Source organism: Aptenodytes patagonicus, chromosome 2, assembly GCF_965638725.1.
Source record: "Aptenodytes patagonicus chromosome 2, bAptPat1.pri.cur, whole genome shotgun sequence".
Lineage (NCBI taxonomy): Eukaryota > Metazoa > Chordata > Aves > Sphenisciformes > Spheniscidae > Aptenodytes > Aptenodytes patagonicus.
The window spans coordinates 30,108,347-30,126,433 of NC_134950.1; the positions used below are offsets into that span (position 1 = coordinate 30,108,347).

Genomic DNA, 18,087 nt, shown 5'->3' on the forward strand with positions numbered 1-18,087 from the left:
CTTCCTGTCTACTTGTTTCCACAAGCCACACCACAACTTCAAGTGTGATGCTAGAAGGGGCCGTTATTAATCTTAGCCTAATTGATCCAAGAATAGAAGTAACTTTGTTGGGTTTAACAGGAACTAATACCTATAAATACTAACTTGATTATGTATTACTTATGTTGGAACAGCACCCTGACTTTCACTGAAAAATAAACAGAATTAGTAAGGAAGGAAAAAACATATCTTACTACTTAACTTTGCCTCTATAAGTATTTCATAAAAGAAACTATGGTAATGACAGCATCTGATTCTGAATCAGAATAAGGGGGAAAAAAACCCCTAAACTCCACCCCAAGTAATAACAATAACCTATCTGTGGCATTGAGATTCTAGTTTTATTACCCCTAAAACAAGGATCTTTGGTGGTGTTTGTACAAAACAGCTACTATGGCTTCCCTCTAGCCTTAAATTCTGGAGAAGCATTAATGCCTTGGGCATAATCATCAAAGGAAGCGTGGCCAGCGTGTCGAGGGAGGTGATTGTGCCCCTCTACTCTGCTCTGGTGAGACCCCACCTGGAGCACTGTGTCCAACTATGGAGCCCTCAGCATAAGAAAGACATGGACCTGTTGGAGCGGGTCCAGAGGAGGGTCACTAAAATGATCAGGGGGATGGAACACCTCTCCTATGAAGAAAGGCTGAGAGAGTTGGGGTTGTTCAGCCTGGAGAAGAGAAGGCTTCAGGGAGACCTTCTTGCAGCCTATCAGTACTTCAAGGGGGCTTATAAAAAAGACGGGGGCAAACTTTTTAGCAGGGCCTGTTGCGACAGGACAAGGGGGAATGGCTTCAAACTAAAGGGGGGTAGATTTAGACTAGATATAAGGAAGAAATTTTTTATGCTGAGGGTGGTGAAACACTGGCACAGGTTTCCCAGAGAGGTGGTGGATGCCCCATCCCTGGAAACATTCAAGGTCAGGTTGGGCGGGGCTCTGAGCAATCTGATCTAGTTGAAGATGTCCCTGCCCACGGCAGGGTGGTTGGACTAGAGGACCTTTAGAGGTCCCTTCTAACCTAAACTATTCTATGATTCTATAACACAAGGCTGTAAAAACACTGTGGTACAGCACTGCTACCCTGGAATTCTGGCAGATGACATTTAATAATGGCTCAGTTATTCAACCTACCACAAATGGACTTTTGCTTTCAACAATTAAACTAAAATTAATCTAACAGTCACATATAATGGATTTGTATAGATTAATTCTGAGATATTTAACACAAACATACTTGTTGGAAAAACATTGTATTCTCCCTAACACCATAACAGAAAAACAAAAAGACCTCTGTCTGTCTCTCCTTGCTCCTCTACACATCTTTCTTGCTTACTTTTTTTTCTTCTAATGCTTATTGGTGTTCTGCTTGCCTTTTGAAAAGTCTTACCTCTATGATATACATACATAAAGTTAAAATTTAAAAATTCAATTGAAAAAAAAAAATCTGGGATTAAGTTTTACTCTAATTACTTTTACTAAATAAACTTTTTTGTACCACCACAGAAATATCTTTAACTTGAACATCTGGGAACATAAAACTCCCAAGAAAACAAATGTAAGTTCTGGAGGCAGGGGGATGCATATTACCTTGAGGATACGTAATGCACTTGGAAGACATGAGTATGGAAGCAAAAGTCAAGAGCTTTCATATTTTAACTTTTCCCTAGTGGAAGAGTAAATTATGACAACATGCATGTCAGCTCAGGTTTGTCTTACACGTATGATGCAACTGCAGTGAAGAAAGAAAAAAACAACAACCCACCCTAACAGCAGCTCAGGAAGAACAGCGTATGTTTTCTTAGGAACGATGATGACTTCCGAGAGTCTCCTTTCTGAAGGGTGAGGGCGCTTTTCAGAGTAGCGTTACACCGCCACAGAGACCGGCACCCAGAACTGAAATGTTCTGGCGTACAGCTTTAACTTCACCGAGTTTCGCTACCTGAGGGACGGCGAATCAGATGCCTGATTCCTCGAGCTCTGCAGAAGTCTGTGTCCAACTCCCCGCAGAGAGCTGCCTGTCTCTGGGAGCAGGAAGCGGGCCGGCCACCTGAGGGGATGTTTCACAAGAGGAGACTGTTAGAACAGCTGCGAACCGCCGCCTGCAGCCGGGGAGGGGCGGCCGCCCCAGCCCGGCCCTGCCCTGCCTCCCAGCCCCAGCCGCCTCTCCGCTGTACGAGGCGGCAGCCCTCGCCTGCCGGAGAGGTGAAGCGGTTCTGGCGGGCGGCAACTCGAAGGAACGACGTGCGGAAGGCATCAACTCCCTCTCCCCGGGCCCGGGGACGCGGCAAACGGGCTGACGCGCGGCCGGCCGGGCGGAGGACTCGCCCCTGAGGCACGGAAGGCGACGGGGCTGCGACGGGCCGCCGCCCCCGGGCCCCCGAGCGCTCTGCCTCACCCGCGGACAACGCGCAGTCCCGCCCCAAACAGCAGCATGGAGCGCAACGCAGCTGCCCTGCGGAGCGGCCGCGGCCCTTCCCCCCCCGGCTGGACCCCTCACCTGCCGCGGCCGCCGACGGCAGCGCGAAGGCTGCGGACCCCTGGCGCCCGCGGCGGCCACGCCCACGCCAACCGGGCGCGCCCCGCCCCGGGGCCACGGCGGGCGAGGGGCGCATGCGCAGATTCCCCCTCTCCCTCACCCCCCCCCCGCCCCGTCCTGGGCCAGCGACCCGGCTGGGCGCCGGGGTCGCGCAATGGCTGGCGCTCGGAGCGGCAGCGGGCTGGCAGGCGGAACGGGCGGCCGTTGCCCTTGTTTCCCCCCCCTCGCCCGAGCAGGGCTGGGGAACGGACCGATTCCTCCGCTGGCGGGGGGCGGTGCTGGCGGCGGCGCCCGGTGGCGACGGCTGCTGTCATGGCGGCGTTGGTGCTGGCGCGGCCCTTCCGCCGCGGCCCCGTCTGCCTGGGGAGGCTGCTCCGGCGGGAGGTGGGAGGCGCGACGTGCGACGTGCGGCCCGCGGGGCCGGGGGGGGCCCGGTGCCCGCCGCGGGGCCGGCGGGATCGAGGTGGCCGGGTTGCCGCTCTGGGGGGCGGCGGGCGCGGCTGCTTCCAAGGTCTTTTCCCGGGCCTGTGGCCGCCGCTTGCCCTCCCCGGGGCTTCTCGGCCGGAGGGGAGGGAGGCGGGTGCAGGGAGCAGCTGTGGAGACTCCGGTATCGCGGGACGTGGCGAAAGGCTGGTTGTTCATTTTTGCAAAAGCTGGGATCCCTGTGCTCGTTTGAAAACCACAAGTTTGCTTTTTTTCATTCTTACCTTGTGTTTGCTCCGTATTTATGGTTTATTTTTAGTCTAGTGCTCTGTTCATATTTTAAAGCGTAATTATGAGCCCCTGTTGGAAAAAGGTAAGAAAATACCCTCTTGATGACGTGTTTTTTTCTTATGAAGGTTTTTTTAACTTTTAAAAGTCTTTGTTCAAAATCTGAAATATAACTACTGCTAGAGACGAGAAAAACTTTTAACTCTGAGTGACAACGTTTAATACATCTCTTATGATCCCATGCAGGTGCTTAGAAAAAGCCTTCAGAGGGGGTTTACGCTCTCAACAGGGTCCTTTTTGCTTTATGAAGCTCACAAGCTGATTTCTGGCTTTGCTGAGGTTCATGCAAGCTTCAAAGGTAATTTTTTCAAATTTTGAAGTATGTAGGTTATTCTAATGCAAAACTTAAAATTTTTAGTGCCAGAGTTATATAGGAAAATGGTGCAATGCTTTTGATTTTCTCCATTAAGACTGCATGCAGTGTGTTTCTATGACAGGATGCTTTTGAATTGGTTCAGGGTAGCCTTGTAGCAGTTTTAACAAGTAATTCTTTCAAGTGTCACTGAAAGCAGATCTAGGAGCTCATCCTGTCTAGGATATAACACACGCACAGGTTGTATGATACCTAACTTGTTGCCCAAGCTTTAAAAAACTTACTGAGAAAGATATGGTTCAATTAGGAATGCAGACCAAACCTTAATCAATTTCTGGAAATCTTAGTTAGTTCAGATTTTCAATATGAACACAGTGCAATTCCCATTTAATTTAGTCGAGCAGCACTGAGATTGCATTTCAAACAAAATCGAGAAATGTTTTGTATTTATGTCACACTGAAAAAGGGGAAGAAAAGCCTTGCTTTACCTACCAGAAACAAATAGAACAAGTGATAAAATGTTCTTTTCAAGATCTGAATAAAGATAGTCTCACTACTGGAAGAAAAGTAACATTATCTTAAAAGGGGATATTGTTGCAGCCTTAGAAACTTGTCTGTCACATGGTAAATTAAGGGGTTTTGAAAGTAAGCCTAACTGAATGGAGAATGAGCCTAACTGAAATGTTTGCTTACTGTGTAGATTAGACAGTAGTCAGTTCAGACAACCTGTTTCTCTGTGTCTCAGAGAGGAACATCTTAGATGTTTATGCTTATAGAAATAAAAATTCAGACAATGGACTTTTGAACAGATAAGGAACTGTTCCATTTGCTGTAATAGAAGGAGCTTCAGTGAATAGCTACTCAGTACAAAAATAAGAAAATTTCCCACAAGGAACATAAATAACACTACTTAGTTGCCTTTGGTCTTTTTTCGTGCTCTCACTTGAATCTGGCATTTACATTGCCAAGAAAAGCAATGTTAGTGTGCTTTCTGTGCAAGACAAGTAGTATATACGGTGAAAATAAGAGTAAAAAAGAAATACCTGAAAAATACTCTCAAAGAAATAAAAGTCTGATAATTTACATAAAACACCTGGTGGGAAATGTGTTCAGAAGTTCGAGTTCTGAGCATTTAGTCATTAGATATGTTAGTAGCGTTCAGGGAGCCTCAACAAGCAAACGTAACAGTTCACTGAAGATAATACTGAAGATGTACCACGAAGCTGATCTTAGGCACTAAAATCCAAAGTCCATGTAGACCGTTATCTTATCTTATCTTTGAAATGGTTGATAGATGGCATTTAGAGATGGCAGGGTTAAAAATTATCCAGAATGCTTTCCTAACCTTCATTGATTTATATTCTAGTATCTTTTTAAGCTGAAGAGGAGGCTTTTGTGTTTAGTAGCCTTCAATGTTTTTTTCTTCTGTAAGTAAAACTGTGCTGCTGTGAAACATCACTACCATATTCAGCAGATAACTTGAAAAAAGAAAGCTTATAAACACGATTAATTTTTATGAAGCAGGGGGTAGAGCTTATGTTTTGACTTAGAAGTTTGATCACGGACCCAGGAGTAACACCAAAGAGACGATAAGCATAGCTGAAAGTTCTGTAAGAAATTAGACAAGGCTTTTGACTTAAAAGGTAATTTTTTCATGTTTTAATGTTGGCAGAAGAGTAAACTCGGAGTTTGTTCTCCTGTACAGTTACATACTTCAATAGAATTATCTACCTGCTTCCCTTCGGGTATTTTTCCTCCTAATTCCATCTGTTTCCATGCTAGAATCCTGTATTGTGTGGTGTTTGATATTTCTGTTTCTGGAATGCTGTTTTACATACTATATACATATTATATTTATTTATATATTATTATATTCAGCCAGTTGTGGAAATCGTACTTCCCCATTTCTGTTGTGCTTTAAAGTATTCTCTAGAAAAAGAATTGAAGTATCATAAGAACAATGGGTACTTAATTCATAAATTGATACTCTAGAAAGCCAATTCTGATTTTTCAAATTATTTTTGCTTTTAGTATCTTGAACACGTAGAGGTTTCAGTAGATGAACTTTATTTTTTGGAGTCGTATTTGTGAAAATCTTAAGGACTTCAGTCAGAAAACCTTTGAGCAATATTTCATGTTGGCTTGTTGAGTAAGATAATGGGACCCACTCAATCTGCAGTCCTATTCTGGCAAAACTATGGAACCATATTGAGAATAAAGAATATTTTTTTTTTCCACTTTTATTATCAGATTTAAATTCTGTACGTATACTAATGAAGGGGTTTTGTTACTCTCAGATCTCTACTGCACTTGCCCTCCTGGTCATACTTTTCATATGGGTTTTTTTTTTTTTCTTTTCTGCCATTTTCACAAAGAAGAAAAGAAATTGCTTCTAGTGGTCTGATGCATTGAGAAAGACACTTCTGAATGTTAAATCCATTAAGCATCCAAAGCTCTGTTGCTGAAAGCTGTTTTGTAGTTCCATGAGAGAGGCGTGTATTCAGCACTGTTTCTCTTCCTAGTTGTTCATTGTAAATGTAGGTTATCCAATCCTGCTGTGCGTATAAGTTGTTTAGAATGACGGCCTAAAAAGGAAGTACATCACTTGTTCTTTGGGTTTCAGCTAGGTTGTCTTGCTCTAAAATGTTTTGTTTATGCTATAATGTCCTAATTACATGTAATTTGTTCTTCTGTTTCCACAATTTTAATTCCTTCTTAAGTGGAAGAAGTTATAGAGCAAGCAGACTACCTGTATGGGAGTGGAGAAACTGAAAAGCTGTATCGGTTGCTGGTTCAGCATAAAAATAGGTACTTGACTGCATTGAGACATTACCGTGACTTATGTGTAACTACTCACATAGTTATGTCTTAACTGCACAAAACATTATTGCTAAATGAACTGGGACAAGCTGTTTATGGGGAAAGCACCAAATGCATTGCAAACTGAAGAGTCCATTCCTTTGGAGGAGACAAGGCATCTCACTCCTAGAACATTTCTGGAGGAAATCAACTGTGCAGTTGTTTTTAGTAGTTTTCAGTTCTTTTTTTCCTTTTCTCTCGTTCTTGCCAGGGGTGCAAGTATAAAGCCTGGGAAGTTAAATGAAGGTCCTAGCCTGTAAGGCACACCATGTCATAAGCAAGGTGTAAGCTTTGTACTAGGTGCATAACAATACTAATTATTCTGTGAGGAATAATGATTCTAGTAGCAGTACTTAACATTTTTGTGACTTGGCTGAAAAATGAGTCTGCTAGTTCTGTGTTACTGTGTTAATTAGAGCAGGACCACTGTGCTGTGAGCAGTGACTCAGTTTTACTCCAGATAAGAAAACTGGCTTTTATTGATGCTGTGAGTTTAGCAATAACTCACGTATGCTTTTTAATATTTTTGATTTCTGGTAGTTTTGACTTCAGTATTCCTGTTGGGGGGGGTGGACAGGAGGGGGAGTGTTATAGCCAGATAGCCAGAACCTCTGAAAGACTTTCTAAACTTAAATTAAATATTAAAGTCTCTATTAAAATAGTAAGCCAAAATTAAAATGATAGTTAGGTAAAAGTATAGTAAGTGCAAGCAGTGTTTCAAAGCAATATGTTAACAAAATAATAGAACTTAAAATCCCTTCTCTTGGGCTATAATATACCATACACTATTTGATACAGTGACACAAATAAATATATAAATGTACAGCTTTATGTGGTGGTGGTATGGCTAATCTGTGTTTTTTCGCTGTTGTTCTAGGAAGAATTTCATTATTTAGGTACAATTGTAGGGAAAAAGATGCATAATATTTTAAACATTCCTAGTAAACATTAGTATCGTATCGGTGGAATGCTGCAAAAAATACCGTCTGGCTAAAATCAAAGTAGTCCTTGTTTTCCTTCTGGTGTGGTACTGTTGGGTTTTTTAGATCTGCATCTTTTTTTGAGAAAAGAAAGTCCTTTCTTACAGATATGGTTGCTTCACAGGACTGAATGGCAGAACAAAGGTATCATCAGTCTATAATGGGGGGGGTTCATTTGTTGTTTGTTACCTTGGGGTTGTATAGAATGACAGATGATAATGCTGTTTTCTTATCGCCCCCTTGAGATACGTATTGAAAGACTGGTTTAAGACCTTTGCTTGCTTTGTTTCCATTATTGCTTTAAAACATTAGTGTTTCTGTTCATAACTAGTGATGATGCAGAGTTGTTATGGCGGCTGGCGCGGGCATCACGAGATCTAGCTCAGCTTAGTAGTACTTCTGCAGAGGAGAAAAGACAACTGGCCTATGAAGCCCTTGAGTATGCAAAAAAGGCACTTGAAAAAAATGAAGCAAATTTTGCAGCACACAAGGTGAGCCAAGCAAAATAACTGAAATCTTGTTCTGTGATTTCTGCCAGTAGAAACTGGAACAAACGTCAGCGTGCTGTTTCAGCAAACTTCAGCATAATTTAACTTTTCAGTTGAGAATGAGTGAGACTTCTAATTCTCCCTAACTTTTTTGGGAGATCAGAGTTCAGACGCTTGCAGCTACATTTCCTGTATACAGGAAACACGAACTGGTTAAGTGTGTGCAGGACCATGGAAAGAGGCGACTGATCAGGTTGATGACAGCTGATGTAATCAGCTGATCCTTCTCTGATGTAGCCTTAAAAGTGTTGTACACGCTCCACATTCAGCATGCTGTTTCTGTGCACAACAGCAGCTCTGTAGAGTTTCACTGGAAATACTTCAGGCTCTAGCTTCGTTCTGCTCTTTTTTTTGTGCTGCTTCTCTCAGAGAGGTAACAAAGTATAGTCAATTGTGTTGGCATCTCGGATAAGAAGGGGATATTGATTCCCTTACGCATGCAGACCAGCAGGTTGCTCTGATGCTGCCTGAGCTGTTCACAACAAATACATCTTGCTTGTTGTCATTAGTGGTGGTAGCAGCTGTTCTGTTGGTGGGTTTTTTTAAATTTACTATTAATAGCTATAGTACTGTATTAAATGTTTTATTTTTGTTCTTTGAATTACAGTGGTATGCAATTTGCCTCAGTGATGTGGGAGACTTTGAAGGAATCAAGACTAAAATTGGAAATGCCTTTGTTATCAAAGAGCACTTCCAGGTAATGTAAACAGTTTTTTGCATACGACAGCATTAATGCGTCCAGTATGTAGATTGTGTGACAGTTGTGAACTATTTTTTGGTGAAAATTTGCAAGTGTACTTCTGTTCAAATCTCCTGGTGACACTTTGTTTTCTGGGTTATTGTGACAGTCCTGAATGCCCCAGCAATAAGGAGCACAAATTATCTCTGGCAGTAAACTAAGTCCCTAAAGAAGGGAGTCTTGAAATAGCTGAAGTGCTTTTGACGCTGCTTAGGACTAGATAAAATGTAACTGTGCTATTGAGAAATGGATGTGTGGCCGTCCTTTTAACTGTGGATTGTGCAGCAGTAAAAGACAAATACTGGAGAAGATAAAGGACTATTAATTTTATATCACCAGAAATTATATCAAAATCTGAACACGCCAAGTCTCATGTGAAACTCTTAATGACCTACTAAACAGAAGTGCTTAGAAATCTGTCAGTGTCTTTGGTTTTTTGGAGGTGAGCCGACTTAGTCGTGCACTGAATAAATACTGTATCGCCTTGAAATTTTACACACTTAATCTGGTTTAAATAACAGTAGGATAACAAGGCTACTTTTTTTTAATGTATTTTAATCCAAATGTGGCAGAACAACTTTTTAAATGTTGTGTTTTTTTCCCCCCTCACTAGAGAGCCATTGAACTGAATCCAAAAGATGCTACAACAATTCATCTTATAGGCATTTGGTAAGGCGTATTTTCAAACAAAAGTTAGCATGTGGCAAAGAAAAATACCAGAATATAGAATGTCTTATAGGAATTGCAGAAATGCTTGAAATAATTCAGTGGCTTGTAATTCGTTGCTGCAAACATGAAAACCTATTGGACGGGTATAGGACGTCATGCTTTGAAAAAGTCTGGCTATTAATTCTTACGCAGTTCAAAAAGATGAAAAATAATTGCTTGTTCCATTTATTTGTTTTACTGTATGGAACTATTAAAAACTCATTTTGCAGACGTACGTATGTTTCCATAGCAGACGTCAGAGATTGTGAGTACTACTCATTTCGTTCTACTGGTGTGAATGGAGACAAAACTCAACACTGAATTTACATTGAATTTCAGCGATGGCCGCAACTTAATATAATCTGTGTACAGTGAAAAGCTATCAAAAGTGAGATGTGTTCCTAAAATACTTCCGTTATTATCTGTCAGGATGCTGTATTTTAAAAGTTATATTTAAGTAAAGGCAGCTTATAAATGCATACGCATTACTAAAATCTCTGAAACTGAATTTACTGCTCAGTGGAGTTGGTACTAAGAATTACTGTTACATAGCAGGCGAAGGGACTGGAAATACAAGTTTCCACACTAACCAGTGCATTCTGTGAATCGGTGTGGTTGAAAGCAGTATCTTTTATGTGTTAGTGAGGGACTCCAGACAGCATTTCTGGTTATTTGTCTGAAAGAGACCAAAGCTGCCACATTGTTGTACAGGAAATCTCTACTGTAAGACTGAGAGATTGAAAATAAATAAAGCCAATGTAGTCGTAGCTTAAAAAAAAATACTAAAAACCACAGCCACCTTCTCTGTGTTTTTTTCTGGACTCTTGAGTATCAGAGTAAACTACAATCTACTGCTCCGGAGTTTTGTATTAGTTTACAAACTTACTTCAGTTTTTCAGCGTCTACCACTCATTCTCACATGACCTAACAATTGCAATAGTCCAAATTTCTAAACAGAAGCGTATGCTACCAACTCAATGAGCCTCAAAGTCAGTTTTGAGATAGGAAGCCTGTTCTGGAAAGTACTTAAGACACTGTTTCTAAGGAAAATTAGAAAAGATGATCAGAAGTGTGAGATTATTACTGGTTTTGGCACTAAAATATCCCCACGTTATATATTTAAATATACTCATTATTGAATCCCAGAGCGTCTTGATCTGAAACTGGGATTTGTTATCAGCCAAGTCTTTAGTATTTTTCTCCTTTCTAGTCTATCCTGGATTGAACCTCTTTTATTGGCATTTCTGATAAGGCACATCTGATAGCACAATTTCAATTCAGACTGTGTATTCCATGCCTTTCCCCCCCTCTCCTCTGAACACTTCCATATTTGCATTTATTAATTTTTCACCTCCTCTAGAGTACCCTATTTTACACAGTGAGTAATATTTTTATACTCGCTGTGGGAGGGTAATAAAGTGAATAGCGTTGTTTAATGTTTACACCTGGAATGTTCTACATATTTGAAATACTTAACAAATGTTTAACCCTTTCAGCATCTCTAAGATAGGTGACTGATTACCTTTGTTATTTAGTAGATAGGAAAACAGCATAGAATGGCCTAGCCTAGAACACAGTAGTTTGATTCTTAGGTTTATTTTCATTCTTATAGATCAGAGTCTTTCAGGAATGTACTGCAGATCTGCTTTATATTAATAATTGAGAAAAACAAGGTAGTGGTGAGGTAAGGCAATGACATTACTCAGTTGCACCCTGTTTTTGCAAATACATTAGAACAATATCAAATACACATAAATCGTTAAAATCATTCAAGCTCAAAAGCTGTCTCCAGTTTTGCCTAATGTAACAGCAGTTCCCAGTAAAAGACACACCGAAACTTCTTTAGCAGAGCTACGCAGCAACTTCAAACATCTTGCTATTTTGTTGTACAGTTGTAAGAACTTGCTTATAGAACTTGCAGTGTGGCTGGAGTTGTTGTGACTCTCGGAAACAACAATTATGATGCCCAAGATACGAGAATGTTACTCAAAACCAAGAGAAAATGTGAAGGATATATACAAATGTTTTCTTTTGCTCCAGGTGTTACTCCTTTGCTGAAATGCCATGGTACCAAAGAAAAATAGCTGCAACGCTATTTGCTACACCACCGACCTCCACATTTCAAGAGGTACAATATGAAAACGTTTCACAGCTTATTATTCCCCCCATAAAGCTGTTGATATACTTTTACTAATTTTCCTGACAAAGCTGACTTCTGCTTATGGAATAACCATGGACTTGTGAGTTTACAACTGTCATTGATAAAATAAGAATATAACAGGAGAGTGAGGGATATCTAAAAACATAAAAATCTTTATTTTTTTTCAGCTGTGGCACACAGAATATTGAAAATTATTTCATGTAGTTTGTACAGCAGAAAATAACAAGCTATATGTAACTTAGTTTGTATTTGCTATTTTGATCTATTGCAGATAATGTCTGTACTAGTTCCAGTGCTCATGTTTTATATGGTGGTGTTATACCATGTACTTATTTGATAGGATTATTAGAATTTTCCCCTTTATATTAAATGCAAAAAGCAACAGCTTATTTTGTTACTTACCACTAACAAATAGCTTCTCATCTCCTGTCTACGTATGGTGTGGGTTTTTTTCAGTTGAAAGTACTTTTGTTCATCTTTGCTGTGAAAATTCCTGCTGTCATACACCCTAAAACATACTGTCCAGATGTGCATCTTCTAGGGTGTCTTAACACAGTATGCATCTTATTTAAACACTTGTACATATATAGAAACTTGAAAATTAAATGGGTAATAGGAAAGTTTATAATCTTTGTTTGTTTAGATCAACCAATACCTGGCCCACTATGTTTTGTTCTTTTAAGGTGTGTGTGGGGAGGAGTCACTAGAAAGTAACTGTAGAAGGCTGCTTGCTGTTACACAGAAAGCAATTTAAGCTCTGATTGAAAAAGAAAGAAAACTTTTTAATGGAATGTCAAGCTTGTAAGTTTTGCTGAAAATCACTCTTGGAAGAATACAAAGTGTCAGCCAGGATTTCGAATACTGCAGAATCATGCCAGTCCCAGCATCGAGTTCTGTAGCACTTAAAGTGGCTGAAGAAGCAAACTTGTCCCACAACCTGTAGTAGAGCCATACTGGTAAGACTTCTGCAGTTTCAGTACAAAATCAGTTTTGTAGATATGTCCACACTTTAAGTTCTCTGACAGTATTTTCTCTCCAGCTAGTAACATCAGGAAGAGGTAGGAATGGACTGAAATTTCTGATGTTCAGGATGGGAAACTAGTTGAAAAATGTGTGTGGATTTCATAAAGGTTTATTCTCAAGTAAGAGGATACTAACTGGTGCTCTGTAGCAATCAGTTCTCCCTGAAGTATTTATCAACATTAATGACCTGAATCGTAAGATTTGTTTCATCTATTAAATTTATACATGATAACTGGCCGGGGGAAACTGCAGATATGCTGGATGGTAGAAATAAAATTCAAAATGATCTTGACAAGTTGACGACTGGAAAAACATGATCCAATTTGCTAGGGACAAATACGAGGTACTGTACTTATGGAGGAAGTGGCAGGGGAATAGTTGGATAAGTACTAGTTCTGTTGAGAAGATGTCGAATCTGCTTGTACATTGAATGAGAACCATCAGTAGCACCCTGAATTAATAAAAATAAGATCATGGACAGGGAGTCCTTCTTCAGCTATGTTGAGCATGCGCATAAGGCTTTAGATTGACTACTGTGTTCCGTCTATTCTCCATTTTAAAGAAGATAACTTTATCTTTTGCAGGCTCTTCGTTACTTCCACATGGCGGAGGAAGGTAATACTTCTACCTTTTTTGGACAGAATAGTATCTTTTATGAATGATGACTTGCAATAAACCTCTAGCTTTCGGTATTATCTTAATAGCGTATGATCTGCTGATAAACTTATCAGCCTGTTGTGCTAGTCAACATGCTAGACTGTTACAATGGAATGTTTCACCAGAGATACTCAAAGTACTTTACACACTTACTATCATCACTTAGAGCGTAAGATGAGGGGTTTTTTTCAGAGTAAGTATTGAAGTGAAATTTGTACCTTCATTAGTAACAAAGTACTCTTCCCCAAGGCATTCAACTGGAATGCAGGGGGAAGAAGCAAGCAAAAAAGGGAATTTTATGTCACTTTTTCTAAATGTTCTTAAAGTTCAAAAGTCCTCTGTATTCTAAATAGAACCGAGAAAGCACACTTTCTTATTATTTCAGAAGCCATTTGGATCAGAGTGCCAATCTAACTAGCAGTAAAACTGTCCACATGTAAAAGAAAATATGGACCTATTACTTCTCCAAGAGTGAAGCCATAAGCAAAACTGACTAGCTGAAAGATAAAGGAAGACAAGGGAAGACAGTGTTCTATGAAAGATTTGTATATAGTTATATCAGTGAAGTTAAAAGTTAAAGTTCATTGTGTATCTTCCCCTGGGTGTCATGTACTGCAGCTGTGAACTGGAATGGTGGACTCAATCTCAAAATTTGCCTCAAAAACACCTCCATATATTTTGAATCCTGACCTTAGATCCAGCAACAGAGAAAGCCTGTGCTATAAGTATGAACAGTAGGCAAGACTAGTCTTTAGTAATGATTGACAGCCAAAGGATGCTTTATAAAAGCAACTTCTAAAATCTCTCCTTAAAAAAATTTAAATGCAGGTACAAACAGTTTCAAGTTTTCTGCCTGTGTAGCAAAAGTTAAGCTAAGATCTGTATGTGCATGATCTGAAGCTAGGAAATGTGCCCTTTATTTCCTTGCCTGTATTTGCTAAGCTGGTTGCATTGCCTTTTGCACCTACTAGGTCCAGAAAAGCACAGAATCTGCAAAGCAAAACTGTTATGCATTAAGCTCACTGCTTTGCTCTTTGTGAGGAATCTAGTTTCAGTTAGTATATTAACTAACAAGCTGCTAGCTAACATAACTGTATATGAGACCAAAATCTAGCAAGTCAAAGATTTACATTGGCTTCCTTCTGATCCAAAGCCAATATACTATTCATCTTTTCCGAAATAAGTATTTAAAGGAGTGACACTGTATCATGGCTTTGATAGCATGCTGCTCATTCTCATTTAAAGCTTTTCTCCTGTCTCTGTACAGTTGACCCAAATTTCTACAGCAAAAACTTACTCTTTTTGGGGAAGACATACTTGAAGCTAAACAATAAAAAGATGGCTCTTCTGTGGTTAAGCAAAGCAAAGGAGTATCCTGCACATACAGAAGAGGACAAACAGGTAGGAAGTTAAGAACTGTAATAATACAATCATATATTGTAACCAACGTGTGACATCATGGCAGTGGAATGTTTTATAAAGTTAACTCAGAGTAAGTTGTAGTTAAGCCCCTATATTCTAGGATCACATCCAGACACCAAAAAATTCTAGAATGTTGGTAACTGCCTCTGAACACAATGGTTGGAAATACTCTGTTTGTAATAAAGAACCGTTATGCGTTCTTCTTCACGATGTTTTTGTAGTGCTAACAACCCACCCTTCACTGCGTTGTTGAAGTTAAGGCAGGCACCTGAGCTAACCTATGTCTATGTGAGCACAGACTCACTTTTCATATGCCTAAAACTGGAAAGGTAGAAATCGTGTTTTGGAACAGCTAAAAACCACGTGAACAGGAGGAAGAAAAAAGCATGGATGTATCAAAAACTTGCTAGATCCATAAAACTTAACATTGCAGTCCTTTCCAGTCCCCTAGGGAGAGATTCAGACTATCTGAATTGAGACAAATGGAAGTAATGTATCTTTGATAGCAAATCTCCAATGCTAGGTGACATGAGGCACTTAATTACCCTTTTGAACTGCTCAGAAGGATCCTGGTTTGGATGGTAGGCATCTGCTTCCTACCTAAACACATACAGAGTACTTCCAGGAGGGGTAATCCATTAGACTTGTTCAGACCTAATCCTGCATTCAGTATAAACCACAGCAATTGCAGTTATCTTTCATAAACAATCCTGTTAGCATCAGGACTAACAAAGCCTGATTTCCAATTGATTTTTCTTATGGTTGATTGACCTCTAATTCATTTAGCATTAAGCTGCAGTGTGAGATGCTTTAACTGTTACAGAAAACATCCAAATGTGTTGTGACGTTCTGAATGTCCTAATTGTAAGAAATACTTTGGTAGGATTTTGCACTTCACACCTCAGAAAAAACACTACTGAGGTTTCCCTCTGGAGATTCTCTAGTGAGGCTTGAACTGTTTCTCCCAAAAGTGAGCTCCTTCAGTAACATCTTTCAGTAGAAATATGAGTAAGGGTTCCGTTCCTCCACAGCTTTGCAAAATGTATAGGGATTTAAGAGCCTAAAGGAGTAGTGGTCTCAGGTATGTATGAAATCGGTCAATTCTTCTGACAGTTACTAGTAGCTGGAGGCACATGTGAAACCAGTGATCACAAAAGCTTGCCTTTCTTTAGAAACCACGCAGAAGGAGTCAGTAGTGATTTTTGTGCAGCAGCCAAGTTGTTAAACCGCGTATCTGCTGCAGCCGTGCTTGGCCTCCTGGTACAAACATCTATTTCCTTATCTCCTAGAAGGGTGCAGAGCTGCTGAACAGAGAGAGGTGGTATTCTCTCCATTCTCTGGGTGAATGTGTAAAATGCAAAGTTCATTGGGAACTAGACTTGGTAGTCCAGTAAGAAGGAAACTGGCCTGTGCAGAGAAATTGGAATTCTTGTCTCTGCATTTGGCAGAGGTAGGCATAAGTAGGTTTTCTGAACTTTTTTTACCTCTGAGTACCTGCAGTATCATCTGGCTTACATTCTCTGCACTGCTTGCTCTGTCAGGGCCAGAAGTTTGTTGGTTGTTTTTTGTTTGTTTGTTTTTTAACATAGATGTTAGAGGTCATACTCAATCTTTATTAGATTTTACCCAGAATCCCTAGGCAAAGGGTGTCTCAGAAACAGGCTTCTCACACTTCCTTAGGCGCTGTCCAGAGTTTTGAAAACCCTAGGTTGGTTGGTTATGGTCAGAAATAGGACAACTTGCTACATGCTACTGTTGGACTAGAGCAAATTAAGAGCTAATCATCTGCATTCAACCCAAATAAACTTACTATGTATAGTAAGTGAATTACACTGAAGGCACTGGCTTAAGTGGTTTTATTCCCATTCGTGTTTCAAGTGTGGAGCATCTTGAACTACAGAAGAAAAATGACTAGTCTTAGGAGGGTTCTGAATTTACAGAACTGTGGTGAAACGTTAGGGTGCTTGCATGGTAAGTTCTGCTAGAAGAGCCTATAACTACCTGGCACTGTTTTGTTACGAGTATATTTATTTCTTTCAGGTACAGAAAGAAGCTTTGGAGTTGCTTAATTCTATATAACAAGAAACAAGATAACGGGAATTCAATGCCTCAGGTTTGAGCAGCATAGGAAAGAGACCTCAACTACTGCTTTGGTTTATTGAAGCTGTTAATAAAAGTATAGCCTAAACCTACTATTCCCATCTTGTTTCAATTAAACTGTCTACTGGAAGATCTGTTTCATTATGTGATCCTGTTGATTCACATGGGAATAAAGGGCTTCATGGACAAGCAGGGTATATATCGGAGGGGAAAGGCTGGGACAGTGGTTGCGCAGGTTTTTAAGTTTTTTACACCGTTCAGCTACAAGTTATGTATGAGGAATAATAAGAAACGTGACTAGCATAACTTTAAAGAAAGGAGGTACAGGACCATGACATAATTATAAACCCGCAATTTTTTTCTAGAGTGTTCTCCTTCTGTGGGGTTCAACGGCCTTCAAGAATAATATATGTTCACATTATTGGATGCTCCTACAGATTTCTAATTAAGGCTGCACAAGCAATCTTAATTCCAGTACACTTAAATGCTAGTGTTTGACTTTGCAAAAAGTGCTGTGGTTTAAAACAAACAAACAAACAAAGTGAAGTAGGGAAAACCTAAGAAATTCCTTTTTATGGGTGATAGCAGCATATGCAGTGAGAAGCTTTCTGTGAAATATGGATACTTATTTGCACATTGAGAGGCTGTGAATTCTGAGGATTTAGTGGCTGCACAATGTTTGCTGGACATATGTACTCCTTCCCCTAGACTATGATGATGCATACTCCCAGTACGTTAGAAGGGAACTACAATTTGGAAGCATATAGACTTCTGTTTGTAGAGATAAAGTGAAACTTTCTTCTTAGTCTTGCAACTATTTTAGCAGGAACTTTCACCAGAAAAATAAATTAACCTAAGTTAGATATCCAGCATAGAAAATATTTCCAGACTTTCCAAACAATATATACTGATTACCCAACAGAAAAAGAGGACCAAATAATGAAAAAATGGTAGGCAATTAAATATGTGCGGTATTGCCAGTAGAAAGTCTAACAACCTAGAACAAATTGACTGTAAATACCTAGTGTTTGCTTTACTAGAAAAAGATACTGCAATCTGTAGGAGGAAGATGAAGAAGGGCATAAATTGCTTTGACTAACAAACCAAGCCTGGGCCAAGTCAGTAGTAAAAATCCACAGCTGAGAGACAATCTAGAGCTTTAATTCTAGCCTCAGACCACAAAGCTAGTTAAAAAATGTTTTTTTCCATTACGGTAAAGTAATTCTTATCTTT

At 40.0% G+C, this 18,087-nt stretch overlaps 2 protein-coding genes across 3 annotated transcripts in view; one reads left to right on the forward strand and one right to left on the reverse strand.

Annotated features, from left to right (window-relative positions):
* The window catches only part of CPNE3 (copine 3), a 28,691-nt gene extending 26,107 nt beyond the window's left edge, over positions 1-2,584 (reverse strand). Inside the window, exons 1-2 of one of the 2 annotated variants that reach the window (XM_076329457.1) lie at positions 2,535-2,584; positions 1,977-2,084 (exon numbers count right to left, since the gene is read on the reverse strand). The gene's annotated coding sequence lies outside the window, so the exon portion shown is untranslated. Of the gene's footprint in view, positions 1-1,799; positions 2,085-2,534 lie in introns of both variants that reach the window. The other variant, XM_076329456.1, reaches the window with a different exon arrangement.
* Positions 2,585-2,839: 255 nt separating this feature from the next.
* On the forward strand, positions 2,840-16,946 carry RMDN1 (regulator of microtubule dynamics 1). Its single transcript, XM_076329463.1, has 10 exons — positions 2,840-2,957; positions 3,531-3,642; positions 6,378-6,465; positions 7,828-7,987; positions 8,652-8,741; positions 9,397-9,452; positions 11,532-11,619; positions 13,260-13,290; positions 14,600-14,733; positions 16,795-16,946. Exons 1-10 carry the CDS (start codon positions 2,886-2,888, stop codon positions 16,831-16,833), a joined length of 870 nt encoding a protein of 289 aa, XP_076185578.1. The 5' UTR covers positions 2,840-2,885; the 3' UTR covers positions 16,834-16,946.
* Positions 16,947-18,087: the final 1,141 nt, after the last annotated feature.